The sequence below is a fragment of the Podarcis tiliguerta genome, assembly GCF_965153285.1.
Source record: "Podarcis tiliguerta genome assembly, chromosome: 8".
NCBI classification, from domain to species: domain Eukaryota; kingdom Metazoa; phylum Chordata; class Lepidosauria; order Squamata; family Lacertidae; genus Podarcis; species Podarcis tiliguerta.
The window spans coordinates 23,030,800-23,046,914 of NC_139541.1; the positions used below are offsets into that span (position 1 = coordinate 23,030,800).

At 46.9% G+C, this 16,115-nt stretch overlaps 1 protein-coding gene across 2 annotated transcripts in view; it reads right to left on the reverse strand.

The window, feature by feature from the left end:
• Positions 1–14,124, reverse strand: part of LOC310682891 (arylacetamide deacetylase-like 4) — a 31,416-nt gene extending 17,292 nt beyond the window's left edge. The window contains exons 1-4 of one of the 2 annotated variants that reach the window (XM_083452211.1): positions 13,893–14,124; positions 7,407–7,620; positions 4,898–4,961; positions 2,560–3,345 (exon numbers count right to left, since the gene is read on the reverse strand). In XM_083452211.1, coding sequence (XP_083308337.1) covers positions 2,574–3,345; positions 4,898–4,961; positions 7,407–7,620; positions 13,893–14,054 — 1,212 coding nt within the window. In that variant the 5' untranslated portion in view covers positions 14,055–14,124 and the 3' untranslated portion in view covers positions 2,560–2,573. Of the gene's footprint in view, positions 1–2,559; positions 3,346–4,897; positions 4,962–7,406; positions 7,621–13,892 lie in introns of those variants that run through there. The other variant, XM_083452210.1, reaches the window with a different exon arrangement.
• Positions 14,125–16,115: the final 1,991 nt, after the last annotated feature.

Below are 16,115 nucleotides of genomic sequence, written 5' to 3' on the forward strand. Positions count from 1 at the left end.
AATTCCAATGAATTATAAAATTACATTGTTGTCCCAAAGTCTTTTGACCATTGCAGCAGGAGTCCAAATTAGACAACTCAACTTTCAGGGACCCTCTAGGACTGAGATGTGCCTCAGCTCTCTCTTCCTTCTGCAAATCCTCAGCCAAAAAATGGGAAGCACACTTTCCCCCAGAAGCCTCCATGACCCCCCAAATAGTCCAGAACACTGAAATCAGAATCAGAGCTCATTTCCAATAACTCACACCAGCTGTTTCTATAGCAGCAGAATTTATTTAAGATAGGAATCCCAGCACCAGAACACAATAAAATAAGGAAGATTTTACTAGCTATTATGATACACTTTTCTCATAAACCTCAACCCACTCCTGAAGTGAGATGGGCTTGGTGCATCACTGCCTGAAAAAGCCAGCAGAAGCAGATTTGTAGGAGAACTGAGTGGACAAAAAACCCCACCAAGTTAAAGAATGTTTTCTACATTTCCCTGAGACACAACTCTCAATGGCCCTAACCCTTTCAAGAGGACAAGAGGCTAGACTCATTTTGAACTTTAGCATGAAACATCCCTGTGACAAGTCCTGCTGCCAAATGTTACCTTAAAGAGATGGACTGCAGGTAGGGCATCCTTGAGCTTTGTGATACCAGCCTCAGGTGACAAGGTGGCTGTAAATTTCTAGGCAGGAAGCAGTTACTTATATGAGACTAAGTTCTCATATAATTCCTAGGGGTCTTAAAGTTTGCCCATAAACCCCAGCTGCCAATGAACAAAAGTTCGGCTCAGTACTGTCCCCAAGTTCCCAAATACAGGCTAAGGAGTACCGTAAATGCTACACAAATCCTGAGTGGCATCCATAAGATGGTTAGATTATGGTTACCAGATTTTTTTCAATGAATCCAGGGGTACTTTTTATTCGTTTTGAAGCTGAGTAGCAACAGGAAATCAGTAGTGGGGATGGTGAGACAAAAGACCCTGGGCCCAAGCACACATGCATATTGTGTAAAGGTGCTAAGCCCTTCTTTCGCACCCTGTGAAACATAAATGTGCAGATTTTTTTTAAAAAACTGGGCAACGGCTGCCCGCCTGCAAATTCTGAGCCTTTCCCTATCAGTCAAAACAAAGGGGGGAGGGGACAGGAGATCTGTACTGCCGGACCTCCCCGGTTCCCCTTTGGCAGTCTGGAGCCAGCCTGGTTGCTGCTCTCTGCCGTGGTGCCGGCCATTTTTCCTCACCAGAAGTTCCGGCAAGGAAAAATGGTGGGCGCCACAGCAGCGGGCAGCTCCTGAAGCCTGCCAGACCTGAGGCTGCCGCTGCCACACTTCCAGGGGACTGATTTGCTAATCTGGGGACATTCCGGGGACGGAATTTATCCGGGGACAGATTTGCAAATCTAGGGACTGTCCCCGGAAACCGGGGACATCTGGTAACCCTAGGTTAGATGGCTCCTTCTACGCCTCTTTCCAGCAACTCCTGCAGCTAAGCTGGTGACAAAAGTATTGCTCTGCTTTCCTTTGGACCACATCAGTGAGGCTGAGAGGGAAGTCTTGTCGTCTAGGCGGTCCAGGACCTCCGCATGCATCGCCCAGGCTTGCGCCCCAGAGAGATCACTTTGGTTTGACTTCATCCTTGGAGGTGCACTCCTTTGTCTCTCAAGACAGATGCCAACAACTCTGCTTAGGCCAAACATTTTATATATAACACTCTGAGATTAGGCCAAATGTAACATACTATATCGGCAGACCGGTTCCCATGCACAAGCAATCACAAATAAGGGATCCTTTTCAGAATTATGCGCATTCTACAGCCCTAAACGAGGCACCCAAAAGTTGGATGAGAGGTATATTATTATTATTATTATTATTATTATTATTATTATTATTATTCCATTTAATGTTATACATTCACATCGTCATTATCCACTATACCACCCTGGCTCTTTAGAGCCTGTCGATTTCTTTCCCTTCCACCTCATGGATTTCAAAATAAACCTTTATATCAGTGCTATTTATATGTTTTTCAATTCTAATTCTAATTAGACTTATTACAGAATGTCTCAAAATTTAAATAAAAGTAGAAAGGTAGAAAATTTCTCACTTCAGGTCATCGGACAACCCTGCTAGTGATGTTAATTGCTTACAATATTCTTTCAAATATTGTATAAATTCACTCCAATGCTTTTGGAATACTTGATCGTGCTGGTTTTGGATTTTTCCTGTCAGCTTTGCCAGTTCTGCGAAGTCCATCATCCTCATCTGCCACACTTTTTTCATTGGTACTTCTTGCTGTTTCCATTTTTTGGGCTAAAAGATTTCTTGCCGCAGTTGTTGCATACATAAACAGTCTTTTATCTTCCCTTAGTATCTCTTCACCCACTACACCCAGTAAAAAAAGGCTTCTGGTTTTTTTTTAACAAAAAGTATTTTTAAACATTTTCTTTAACTCATTATATGCCATTTCCCAGAAAGCCTTTACCTCTTTACAAGTCCACCACTTGTTGTAAAAGATACCTTACCTTCCCTTACATTTCCAGCACTCATTAGTTCTTGTCTTGTACAAGAAAGAGAACAGTTTTTTGATCAGAATCGTTTTATGAAGCTTGTTACATGCTCTGCTGCCCTCCTTGCACATGGCCATTCAAAGAACCAATCAATTGAACTTAGAATCCCATGGAATCCATCCTTTGCATGGTGCCAAGTTACAGGCACACTGTTGTCCTCCAAGCGTTTTTTGTATAGCAGTCCATCATCCCTAAGCACATCATACTCGCAGGTTAACATGAACGTCTCGGGGAGCTGACGCACGATGTCATCTTCCACTAGAAGAGCACAGTGCTTGGGATCGAAAGAAAGCTTCATCATTTCGTGCAGCTCCTTTGAAAACGGGACTGGCGGGGGTGGTTTGTAGCCCCTGACTTTAAACTCATCCGGGATATGATCTGCATGGATCCATTTCTTGTATTTCATCTTCATTTCTTCGGAAACATGGGCCCCCTTCAGGACTTTATCCAAATATGCTAGCTTCACATTCATAAACCTGAGGTCAAATTCAACAGTCCATTTTGTGAACAGGACGGGGACATTTTGGTTTTGCTGATAAGATGGCAAGTTGTAGTTCAGTGTTTGAATATTTGGGTAGAGCAGGATCTGGGCTCTGACCTTTGGGAGATCCTTTCTCGTTAACAGATGTTGACAGACAAGGGGAACAATTCCAGCCCCAGTGCTGTCACCAGCAATGACAATACGATTAGGGTCTACCCCATAATCACTTGCATTTTTCAAGAAGTATTCAGTGGCGGTGATGCAATCCATGATTTGGGCAGGACAGCGGTGCTTAGGAGCCAAACGTTGCCTAGAAGATGATGGAGAGAAGGGGCAGGGGAGAAAGTCAATCCTATTCTTAGTTAAAGACAAACCAGTCTACTTCACACTTTCTAAAACAATATGTGAAATGAAACATAGTCAGCGTTTGAAATCTGCCCTTCTCCAACTTTGGTAGGACTGTTCCCAATCCAAGTGACATGTAGAAAAATGCATAGAATAATGTCTGTACTGATGGCTCAGGCTACGGGACATTCTAGTCCAGCACCCAGTTTTCACAGTGGCCAACCAGATGTTTATGGGAAGCCTTAATGAACTTCCAAAAGGTCAACAACTTCACAATGTAATTTAATTTTAAATTTCAGTAAACACTGCTGTGGTTCTAGCACTGCTGTGGTACACAAGTCATAAACCAAAAAAGGCTCACTTAATTAAAATTTACAATCCTGAGCAAATAAAATATTCAATATGTCAGATACATGTTTCCACCATATAACTGTAGCAGTGAGTTGCCATAGAAATAGATTAGGTGTAACAGGGTGCAAATCCTAGACTGTCCGTAATTGTCCGTTACTGTTTCAGGAACAGATGCAGAAGAAGAAAAACCAGAAACATCAATTTACTTTGTTTTGCTGATTAATAAAACTGATGATATTGTCAAAGCACTTTATATATAGGGTATCTTTTTCAATATTGTGTTGACTCTTGGAGATCTGAAAGCCTGCAAACAGTTTGAGACAAGGAGGCAAACGGCTGGTTCTGTTTTCTTTATTTTTATTTTCTAGAATATTAATTGGTCTTATAATAAGATGACATTGATCAACTCCAACAATACCTGTGTTACATGAGTTCACCAGTCACATATAAGAAGGAAGCTTGAGCATGGGCACTGCCACGGAACTGAATCACTGCAGCATTGCAAAGGCTTCATCAATATGTGGCATAGCCTCTTCATAACTCAGTATGTGTGCCTGGTGGTCTGCCACTGACATCTGTTCACACAGCTGATCTACACCTTGTCAAAAGGGTCATGTTTAGTTTGGTCGCTCAGCACCCTTCTGGGCTATGTAAGATACTTGAAGAGAGCCAAACCTCAGACGTCTCCTTGCTATCCCATCATAGATGGACCTTTGAGATCTTTCCATTGGGAAATGGGCAGCGGTTTATGTATAATGGGAGCATCTAGATCAGGATGTAGTGGCAGAAGGGCCGGAGCAGGGTTTGCGTTCACGGATAGACCAAGATGAGAAACAACATCAAAAGTAATTTGCCCAAACCCAGGAAACTTGTCACACTGCCACCATCCATGTATGGGAGTCCCTCCCTTGCTTGCAGCCCCACGCGCACAACAACTTATACAACAACTCTCATAAGCCCAGACCATAAATCATGCTGTCTGGGGTTGATGGGACTTGGCATTTAACAACACCTGGAGGACACTGCATTGGCTAACCCTGTACCATCTAGTGGCAAATTCCCCCACTGCTTTTGGGAGTAACTTGGGGGGGTGGGGGAGTCACCTGCTTCCACACTTATCAGCTGTTCAGGATATCCAGGATGAATGCAGGAATACGTAGACTTACCCAACACACAGAAGCACTGATTCACTTTCTCTGGAAAGGTAGCGGCACAGCTTCCGATAAGCTTCTGGATAGTAAAAAGACCTTCAGTGTATTAATGCTTTACACAATGGCATGCACATTTCTACATTAATGTGGGTTCGATGACGAGTAGGACGCAACCCCAAGTCTTCTTTGTGGCTCTGTTTGTATCTGAGCCAGAGGAGAATCCCCATCTTTCCTATTTACCCAGCCTTCCACCCATCCAGATCCCAAGGCCCCAAAGTCAAACTAATACCCTCGTTGTCAAAGATTATTTCCCTCCCCTAGGCATTTCCTGCATGTGCCTCTTCTTTCTTCCTATGACAAACAGATAGATCTGGCTTCTGACTCTCTGAGCTAGAGGTTGCCCTTCAGATTATTATTATTATTATCTGAGTTTATATGCCAACCCTATAGCCAGAGGTCTCAGGGCAGTTCACAGAAAAGATTGGACTACATTGGATGTCATTGGACTACAACTTCCATCAGCCCCAGCTATCCTAATGGTCCAGGAGGAGTTGTAATTCACAATGCCTGAAGGGTACCAATTTGGCAATACTTGCTTCTAGCCTTTCTCACTAGTTAGAAATCTGGTCACCATAGTACCAATTTGGTATCTGTCAGGGAACTGCCATCGGAGCCAGAAGGAGAGGGAGGGCTCCAGAGGGATTCCGGAGAGCGTCCCGGGAGGGAGAGAAGCAGCACATCTTCTGGGGAAGGAAATCAGTGTAGCACCAGTGGAGAAGGGGGGCAGATGGGGGAATCGGAGAGGTGGCTCCAAGACTCCTCGCCGGGGACCAGCGGGGAGAGCACGGGTCCTCCGATGCCCACACCCTCCCTGCGCAAAAGGCTTCCGCGCAGGGAGAGTAGGCGGAGACTAGGCGTCAAAGAACTTTTATGCTGGAAGAAGTTCAAGAAACGCCCACTGACGGATTCTGCCAGCGATTGAGACAGCCATGGGCGAGTGGCTGTCCAGACAGAAAGGGTTCACTCAGGCAACCCACCCAGGTGTGGCGCCGATTTACGCACGAGCAACCCCTAGAACCATTACAGTATCCATCAATTGTGCTAAGAGACTGGAAGTAAGGAGATAAGAATAGGATTTAATCAGGGGCGCTTTCTTAATTATACCTTGAGCTACATAGAAAAAAGGATACCATGTGTGTGAAATCATCTGTTTATCCATTTCTGAAATGCACATACTTAGCTGATACCTAATGTGGAATATTTCCCCCCCATATACATTGAACTCTTCTTCTCAGGGTTACTTTATCTCTCTCCGGCCTAAATGACCTCTTTATTTAAATTGTAGTGATGACTGCAAATATAGCTGAAAGCTACATATGATGCCTTCATTACCATCACAGCTTCTTTCTTCACACCAATTCCTTTAATATATATATATATATATATATATATATATATATATATATATATAATTATTAGAAAGCATTTATAAACCACTTAATATTCCAAAAATCCCTGAGCAGTGTACAGTCCAAAAACGAAACGAAAAACAGCAAAACGTTAAAATACAGCCTATAACCAGTAGAGTATCAACATAAAAACATAAAAAAGGTTAGAAACATATGGGTTGCCATATTTTGAAGAGCAAAAAAGAGGACACTTTTGCCAACTTCTACTTTCAACTATGGATTGATCTGGATCACTACCCATGAAAAAGAGGACACATGGCAACCCCAATTACAGGATCACAGTCATGGGCCAGGGAAAGCCAGGGCAAAGGGGAAAGACTTCACAAGATACCTGTAGCAACTGGTGGTAGCTGCTTCCTGTGTGGAAGAGGGAAGGGGATTTCACAGTGCAGGGAGAACAACAAACAGAAAATACATGTTTTGAGGGACACTGCCCTATGATATTCTCAGAGACAGCCAGCCCATTAGGCTTGGGTGAGGCAGTCTCCTCAGGCAGCAGGCTGGGGAGAGCTGGGAAGTCCCCCAGGAGTGTGCTGCTCACTGCTCACTGCCTCCAACACTTGTCACCCATGCACCACCTGGAAAGAGCAGGGATACTGCTGCTGCCATTGTTCCCATCCAGCCTCCTTTTTTCTCCTCCACTGCCTTCAGTGGGCTGGGGCTTCCCCAGGTCACCTCCAGTTGCCGCAGGCGGCAGGGCGTTGGGTGTGTGTGCCATGTTCTGCTTTGCCTCAGGTGGCAAAATATCTAGGGCCGGCCCTGGATATTCTGTAGGATGCGGTGCCCTGATTAGAATTTCCATAAACGACCTACGTAATGGAAAAGTGGCCTTTCAGGTAACCTGCTCCTGAGTTGTCCTGATCCTAACCACAAGACCTTGAACATGCCCCAGTAGTTGATCAGCAGCCAGTGCAGTGGCTTCAGCACAGGTGTAATATCTGCTTGTCCGGTTGTTCTACTCAACAACCTGGTCCCAGCACTGTGCACGAGATGCAGTTTCCAGATCAAGCCCCACACAGATCACACTGGTTGTAAGTTAAATTAGAATGACTCACGTATGCTCCCGAATAAGCCAGCTCCTCCATACAGGTAGATAATTCCTCTCTGTCCTGTGGATATGCCCTTTGGCTGATAAATCCTCACAGTCACATTGTCAAATTTTGTGTCGATAGTGTAGAGTCTGGGCTCGCTCCCTGCTGGCATTGCAGAGGAACTCCATTTAAGGAGTGTCGGTTTTGTACAGATTCCCATCTTCTCCAAAATAGATCCCTGTTTAGAAAAAAACAAAAAAGCAACAGAAGCTAGTATCAAGCATAGTTAGCTTTCAGTTTAATAAGGTTTTCGCAAGGTCTGTTTGTAGGAGTAGTGTGGGGTGAGAAATGCTTCGTTGATTCATTCAGAAGTTTAATTGATTTCATTTCCATTTGTTCCAATTGCATTCATTAAATGTTCTCTTTGTTTTCACCCCCCCCTTACTTTTCATTTTCCCTTTGGTTTCAATGGGAGACTCAGACAGCTTTATGCAGTCTGTAATGTCTTCTGTGACATTTTTAGGCGACTTTAATATTCCTCCCCCACCAGGTCCACCAAACCTCCAACATAATGGACACAGAGTCACAGTTTTATAAGCCATTAAAAACACACATACACACATGTTCTATAAGCTTCTTATTGTGTCCTCTGGGGGAATCAGCTTGTAACTCCACTGTTTTCCATCCAAATAGCATTGATATGAAAATATTATTATTACATTCTTGAATTCCACCACCCACACCCCACAGGCATCAGACAGATTACCCAGTAGGTCCTAATTTAACAGGTGCAATTTTATCAATGAAGAACCAATCTCCGAGCTTGCTTCCTCCCTCTGCCTCTTTTACCTTTTGTGCCATTTCATTTTGGTTGCAAGTCTGAGGACAGGGATTTTTCTCATCACTTGACAACTGTTGAGATACTCCAGGAGATTTTTTTTTGGGGGGAGGGGGGTCCTGCAATTTGAATGCCCCTATCACTCTAATATGTCAACGGAATGGGACGGATTGGGGCTCATTTGTTTTGTTCCCCATTAAGTTTAAAAATGAATTAACAGTGACCTCCGGAGGATGCTCTTTGCTTTACACCCGTACGGGAGAATCTTCACGAGGGCATTGCAACACTCCATCGGCGTTGCTTTATTTAAACCACTTACCTTCTTCCAAGATCTCTGCGTGGTGTTGCAATGTTATTGCTGCATCCGCAGCAACTGCTGCCTCCAGGTGACCTCCCACACACCTCTAATCATAGGTGAGACAAATTTTTCTCAGAGTATCGTTCTTGCCCACCCCGCCCGAAGAATCTCCATCATTTGTGTGCGTGACTCGAGGTTTGTGTCATTGCGGAGGATATTTACCAGGCTGCAGCACAGACATAGGCATAGAGGGGTGGTGTGTGCCAGGGAGCCGTTGCCCCGGGCGCACAATATGGCTGGGGGGCGCAAACCAGGCACGGCCCTTGCAGAGATCCCTGCCTGGATGATCCAGCGGCCAGCCACCGCGACGCGAGAGTCCAGAGCAGCGTCTCTATCTCTTCAACCCCCACCTTTTAGGGGGCGGGAGGGAAGGGCAAGAGGAGGGAGAACTCGAGAGGGCGCTTCCTCTGTTCACGTCACCGCGCGCAAAGACGCATCGAGCACCCCGGGCTGGAGCCTCTCCAACCGCGCATGGATGGAGGGAACCTCCTTCCCACCCCCGGCTGCTGATTCACTTGCACAAGGGGGAGATCCGTGGGAGGGAAAACCACAGGGGAAGTTGCTATGCAGAGAGGGTAGGAGGAGGACCCTAACCGGCTGGAGAGTGTGTTTTACTCGGAAGCAAGAACCGTTGTCCCGAGTTCGTGCGCGCAGAGGAGCGGGCTTCAAAGCTACGGTCCTTACTTGGAAGCAGCAGCGCTTGAGTGAGCGAGTGGTAGCAAACCTGAACCCCCTTTACTGAAAGGAAGCCCAGTGAGTTTAGCGGAGGCATGGGATCATCAAACTAAAACCTAAGCTAGAAAAATCAAGACACCCCCCCCATGCCTCCCTCCCTTGATGTGCACAAGCCCCGTCACCAAACCCACCTTCTTCTCTTGCTGGTTACTGTGGTTTTAACAGGTAGACACCCCACTTTTGCACGCTTCCCCCTGCCTAAATTGCAGGGTGGAAGGCTGCACCTGTTGACTTTCTCATTGGCATAGGTGTTGGAGGCGTAAAGCTACTATCATGCGGAAAGGGGGCTGCCACATCCTCTCGCCCATTGTAACAATGGTATAACAAGCAGGGAATTCAATTGGTCTTGATTTTTCCAATACAGTAATGGAATAGTTGCACCTGTTGGATATCTGCCTTATGCAGATTTAAAAGCCTTAGATCTTTTAACAGGGAAATGGTTGGAAACCTACCTCCAGTTTCTGCCATAATCAGCCCATCTTCCAAAGGACTGTGATTGCCTTGTTATGTAGACTGTTCACCCTTATTGGGAACATTTTCTTTGAGATTTTGATCTGGCAATAGTATTTCCCACTTATTCATGCATGTTTGTTTGTTTAAATCTAGCTTAGAAGCAGGGCGGCTGCCATAACACATAACAGCATCAGACCCACTTGTTAAGCCTATTAAGTATTGGGTGGGAGGGGGAGATGTCCACATTTTAGTCCAAAAGGACCACACTTGTGGACGAAGCAGAACCCGTCCCACTTCTTTGCTTGCTGAGTTCACTTCAATCCATTTAAGTTAGAAGTTTGGAATCATAGAGTTGGAAAGGACCATGAGGATCACTTTTGCCCAACATGGGGCTGAAACTCAGGACCCTGAGATTAAGAGTCGCATGCTTTACTGACTGAACCATCATTTTAATGGTGACATTAAATCCTACAGGCATGCATTTGTTGCTGTGGGGTGTTGTTGTTTTTGCTGTCTTATTGGAGTTACTCAGTCCAGGCAGCAGTGGAAATCCATTGGCTCAGGGGCTTAATCCAGTCCTCTAGATCTCTTTCTGGCCCTCAAGATCTCTTCCTAGGCCATTTTCCTGTCTCTCAGCCTCTCCTCTTTCACTGGTCATGCTCTGCACTCTTCTCAAGGGTTTTTGCATGGTTGGAATATGCATGTCATTGACCTGTGATGTAGTATGGGAAAGTGCCCAAGGGCAAAGGGGGCCCCCAGTGCGCAACTCATCCCCAGCTGCCCAAGCAACCAGGAGGCACAACCCCCTGGGCTACGACACTGAGCACAGCTGCTTTCAGCAAACAAAGGGCATTTGCCCTGGCACTCCCTCACCCCAGAGAAACCCAATCTTTATGTCTGAATTGGAATAGCATTCAGGTTTTCTGTGGAAAATAATAATAATAATAATAATAATAATAATAATAATAATAATAATAATAATAATAATTTATTCTTTATACCCCGCCCATCTGGCTGAGTTTCCCCAGCCACTCTGGGCGGCTCCCAATCAAGTGTTAAAAACAGTACAGCGTTACATATTAAAAACTTCCCTGAACAGGGCTGCCTTAAGATGTCTTCTGAATGTCAGGTAATTGTTTATCTCTTTGACACCTGATGGGAGGGCGTTCCACAGGGCGGGTGCCACTACCGAGAAGGCCCTCTGTCTGGTTCCCTGTAGCCTCACTTCTCGCAATGAGGGAACCGCCAGAAGGCCCTCGGCGCTGGATCTCAGAGTCCGGGCTGAACGATGGGGGTGGAGATGCTCCTTCATGTATACAGGACCGAGGCCATTTAGGGCTTTAAAGGTCAGCACCAATACTTTGACTTGTGCTCGGAAACGTACTGGGAGCCAATGCAGATCTCTCAGAACCGGTGTTATGTGGTCCCGGTGGCCACTCCCAGTCACCAGTCTAGCTGCTGCATTCTGGATTAATTGCAGTTTCTGGGTCACCTTCAAAGGTAGCCCCACGTAAAGCACGTTGCAGTAGTCCAAGCGGGAGATAACTAGAGCATGCACCACTCTGGCGAGACAGTCTGCGGGCAGGTAGGGTCTTAGCCTGCGTACCAGGTGGAGCTGGTAGACAGCTGCCCTGGACACAGAGTTAACCTGTGCCTCCATGGACAGCTGTGAGTCCAAAATGACTCCTAGGCTGTGCACCTGGTCCTTCAGGGACACAGTTACCCCATTCAGGACCAGGGAATCCCCCACACCCACCCGCTCCCTGTCCCCCCAAAACAGTACTTCTGTCTTGTCAGGATTCAACCTCAATCTGTTAGCCGCCATCCATCCTCCAACCAGCTCCAGGCACTCAGACAGGACCTTCACTGCCTTCACTGGTTCTGATTTAAAGGAGAGGTAGAGCTGGGTGTCATCTGCATACTGATGAACACCCAGTCCAAACCCCCTGATGATCTCTCCCAGCGGCTTCATATAGATATTAAAAAGCATGGGGGAGAGGACAGAATCCTGAGGCACCCCACAAGTGAGAGCCCAGGGGTCTGAACACTCATCCCCCACCACCACTTTCTGGACACGGCCCAGGAGAAAGGAGCGGAACCACCGTATAACAGTGCCCCCAGCTCCCAGCCCCTCTAGACGGTCCAGAAGGATGTTATGGTCGATGGTGTCAAAGGCCGCTGAGAGATCCAGGAGAACTAGGAAACAGCTCTCACCTTTGTCCCTAGCCCAACGGAGATCATCAACCAGTGCGACCAAGGCAGTTTCAGTCCCATGGTGAGGCCTGAATCCCGATTGGAAGGGATCCAAATGGTCCTCATCCTCCAGGCATGCTTGGAGTTGTTCGGCAACCACCCACTCAATCACCTTGCCCAAGAATGGTAGATTTGAGACTGGGCAATAGTTGGCCAAATTGGCCGGGTCTAAATATGTTTTTTTAAGAAGCGGTTTAATGACCGCCTCTTTCAGCGGGTCTGGGAAGGCTCCCTCACAGAGGGAAGCATTCACCACCCCACAGAGCCCATCGCCCAGCCTTTCCCGGCTTGCTTTTATCAGCCAGGATTGGCAAGGATCAAGGAGACAAGTGGTCGGTTTCACTTGTCCAAGCAGCCTGTCCACATCCTCGGAGGTAACAGATGGGAATTGATCCCATGTAACAGGACCAGACAGAACTCTAGCACTCTGGCCCTGCTCCCACAGTGGAGTCTACCTCCTTCTGAATCTGAGCGACCTTATCTGCAAAATTTTTTGCAAAAGCATTGCAGGAGATCTTGGGGTCCCTACCAGGCCCCGGTGGTACAGGTGGTTCCGATAGATTGCAAACCACCTGAAAAAGTCTCCTGCTGCTGTTTTCTGCAGATGCAATGGAGGCAGCGAAGAAGGCCCTCTTCGCCATCACCATTGCCACTTGGTAGGCTCGACGTTGAGCTCTAGCCCATGTCCGGTCTGACGCAGAATGAGTTTTCCGCCACCGGCGCTCTAGCCATCTCAACAATTGTTTCATCGCCCTCAGCTCCGGGGAAAACCACGAGGCTGTCCAGGCTCCATGCAATCGGAGAGGGCGCTTCGGAGCCAGACAGTCAATAGCCCTGGTTAACTCGCATTCCAGCGTGCCACCAGGGAATCAGCTGAAAGCGGTGAGACAAAGGCAAAACATTCGGATAGTGTGGAGAAAGTGGGAAACGACTGCTTTCTAGGCAATGGACAAGCAGAAAGGTGGATGAGCCCCAAAAAAGAACTACATGACTAATGGCATAACGTGGGGTGAGGCCATAGGTGCGGTTGCCCTCAGTGCAAAATTTCAACACCTGGTGCTGCCTAAATACAGCTGCATACTTCTGTCACTGGGCTCTGTTGAAAATGGCCTCTCTGTGTGACTTTCCAGATAGCAGAGAGAATCTTCTTCTCTTGTTTCTGAGGCTGTGATCTCTTGGGTGATGCAGACACTGTTAGGCAGCTCCATAGTCCCCACCTCACCCCACACATGGCCCCAGATGCTCGCAACCCATGCTATACCACTGCGCGGGACAGTCTTTGCCAGCATGGTCCTGCTAGCTGGGGATGCTGGAAGTCATAGCACAAAGCATCCTCCAGAAGTCACATCAGCACTGTATTTCAACTGTGGAGGAGAGAGATGTCCCTCCACAAACAAGCGCTCACAAACAGAACTGGAATTTTTTCCACAGATCTCTAGTTATAATACATGAATCCTTCAGGCTGGCTAGCTCAGTAGATAGAGCATGACATTCTTAATCCTAGAATCCTGGGTTTGAGTTCCACATTTGGTGAAAGATTCCTGCCTTGCAGAGTGGTGCTTGGATTTGTGGTCCCTTCCAACTCTACAATTCCATGATTCCATGATGGGTGGATGGGGTTACACCTCCTAAAACATGTTGCCTGTTTGAACCATTCCTGGCTGGCCAGCCCCCATGCAACTAAAAAAATATCAGAACATAGAATTTGTAGAAGTGGAAGGGACCACAAGGGCCATCTAGTCCAACCCCCTGCAATGCAGGAATATTTTGCCCAACGTGGGGCTCGAGCAGATAACCTTGAGATTAAGAGTCTCATGCTCTAGCGACTGAGCTGCCCCACAGAAACTCCAGGTTCAAAGTCCATCCAACTTACCATACGCAAGGATGAGTGTAACATAATGGAAATTAGGAAGAGTTTGAAAGGTCCATCGATTCCTGGAGGGAGATCTGTTCTTCGGACATCACGATAAATGAGCACCACCAGGGAAAGCAGGAAGCAGATCACAAATGTCAGCATCACCGTGGAGAGATCCATCTTCCTCCCTGAGAAGCCTTGGAGGGACTGAGTAATCGGCTGATTCCTGGCAACTGTTTTCTCTGCTGTCATGCAATTCCACCTTCCATCGTCACAATTCTGTAGCAATTGATCACACCCTTGTTTTTGCAGGGATTTCTTATGCAATGCTATTCTTTCTTCTGAATAAATAAATGCAATTGTGTGTTCAGTTATGTATGCAAATGGTTTGTATTGAACTTTCAAACTGTATTTGCTTTTGCATTGTGCCACTAAATCCTCTGGATGATTGGGAAGATCCCCCCCCCCTTGCATCTGCCCAATGCTAGGCTGTTGAATTTTTTCCTCTTTTCCCTGTGGAAGAGTGGGGTGTGTGGATCCTGCTGGCAGGCCATCTCCTGGGTTGGCCCAATGCCAAGGTTGCAGGTTCAATCCCCATATGAGACAAGTGCATATTCCAGCATTGCAGCGGTTGAACTAGATGTTCCTCAAGGTCCCTTGCAGGTCTATCCTGGCCCGGCCCTTGTGCATCCTTCCACACATGTAGGGTCTTAGAAGGGCAGTGTAGGGAGAATCTGCTGGCAGAGGTGGTTATAGGGCAGCAAAACTGGTTCAGCTGCACTGGGAGTGCAAGAGGCAGGGGGCACCAAATTTTAGCATTGCACATGGTGCCGCTGAAATTTCAGAGTCCCAAATCTACCACTGCTGCTAGCGCAAGACACCAGGCCTATTTCAAATGGCCTACTTAGGGATTTACACCATTCTGAGCACGATGTGCTGACCAAAAGAGGAGATCAAGCTTTTTGGGGGAAACATTGTCCTTGGCCATCTTTGTGATTCTATGCAAATAAATTAGAAGCTTTTGTCATCTTTGGAACCTAAGTTGTGCTGCCTTTCTTTTCTAGCTTCTGCTTGGAAAATCTGTGAAAATGTTATTTGCCCCCAAAATGGAAAGATGATGGAACCCCGACAAAAGAAGAATGTATACAAAACCTATGGACTATGCAGGAATGGAAAAACTTACCGTAAGAATATGAAATCAGGATAGTAAACTTTTTATAAAGGAATGGAAATGGTATATTGAATATTTGCAAACAAATTGAAAACAGAAAAAAACATTGGCAGGACTACTGTGACAAGCTGCAGTTTGAAAAAAATACAGTGGTACTTCCAGTTGCGCACAGGATACATTCCGGAGCTCCGGTCGGATCCCAAGAAATTCACAACTGGAGGTGCTGTTTCTGTGTATGTGTAGCAGTGTGGTAGAGCACTGTAGAGCACTTTTGCACATGCGTGCGTGGTGAAACTCAGAAAAATGCTTCTGCGTTTGCTGCGTTCGCATACTGAAGGATACGCAACCAGAGGTGTGTGTATCCAGAGGTACCACTGTATAGATATATGAAAATGACCGCTCCCACATCAAATGGGGGCTCACACGCAGCCCCCTGGATCCCAGTGTGACTTCTGGTAGTTTAGGCTGGCTTCATACTCCCCAGGCTGGATACCTGGAGGTCTCCTCCTACCTCAGCCAATCGCCCAATCCCACCTGGGGAGGCATTGCCAGGGGATTGGCCAGGTAAGGGGAGGGACCGTCCTGCCCACACAACAGAAGGTGAATCTTACCTGCAAAGCAGCAGTCGGCTCCAAAGCTTCTCCCACCTTCCCCTCCCTCAGTTAAGTCTTCTTTCGCAGGTTAACCTCTTCTCCACAGGTACGCAGGCGCTGCTACATCAGGGTCACTGTTGAAGGGCTGGAAAGGAATGGGGGGGCATGAAGTTGTGACCCACGCCCCCCTTGCGGTGGTGATACCAGGGTTCCCCATTAAAGGGGTCTTGAGGGGGAGGCATTGGCCATATGCCGAGAGTTTGTCATTGCTCTCCCCTCCAAAGGCAGTGAAACGGGGGCGGGGGCTCTCTCTGCTTGAACATATGTTCTCCTGAGCCAGCCCAATCCCCACACATTCTGGATAACCCTGAAGTCTCCCAGATCCCTGGCTGGGGACTGGGAAGTATAAATGCCCAATGCCTGAGCCAAGGTCTCCCTACATCTGAAACGTAATAAAGTTGTGGCCAATTTTAATCC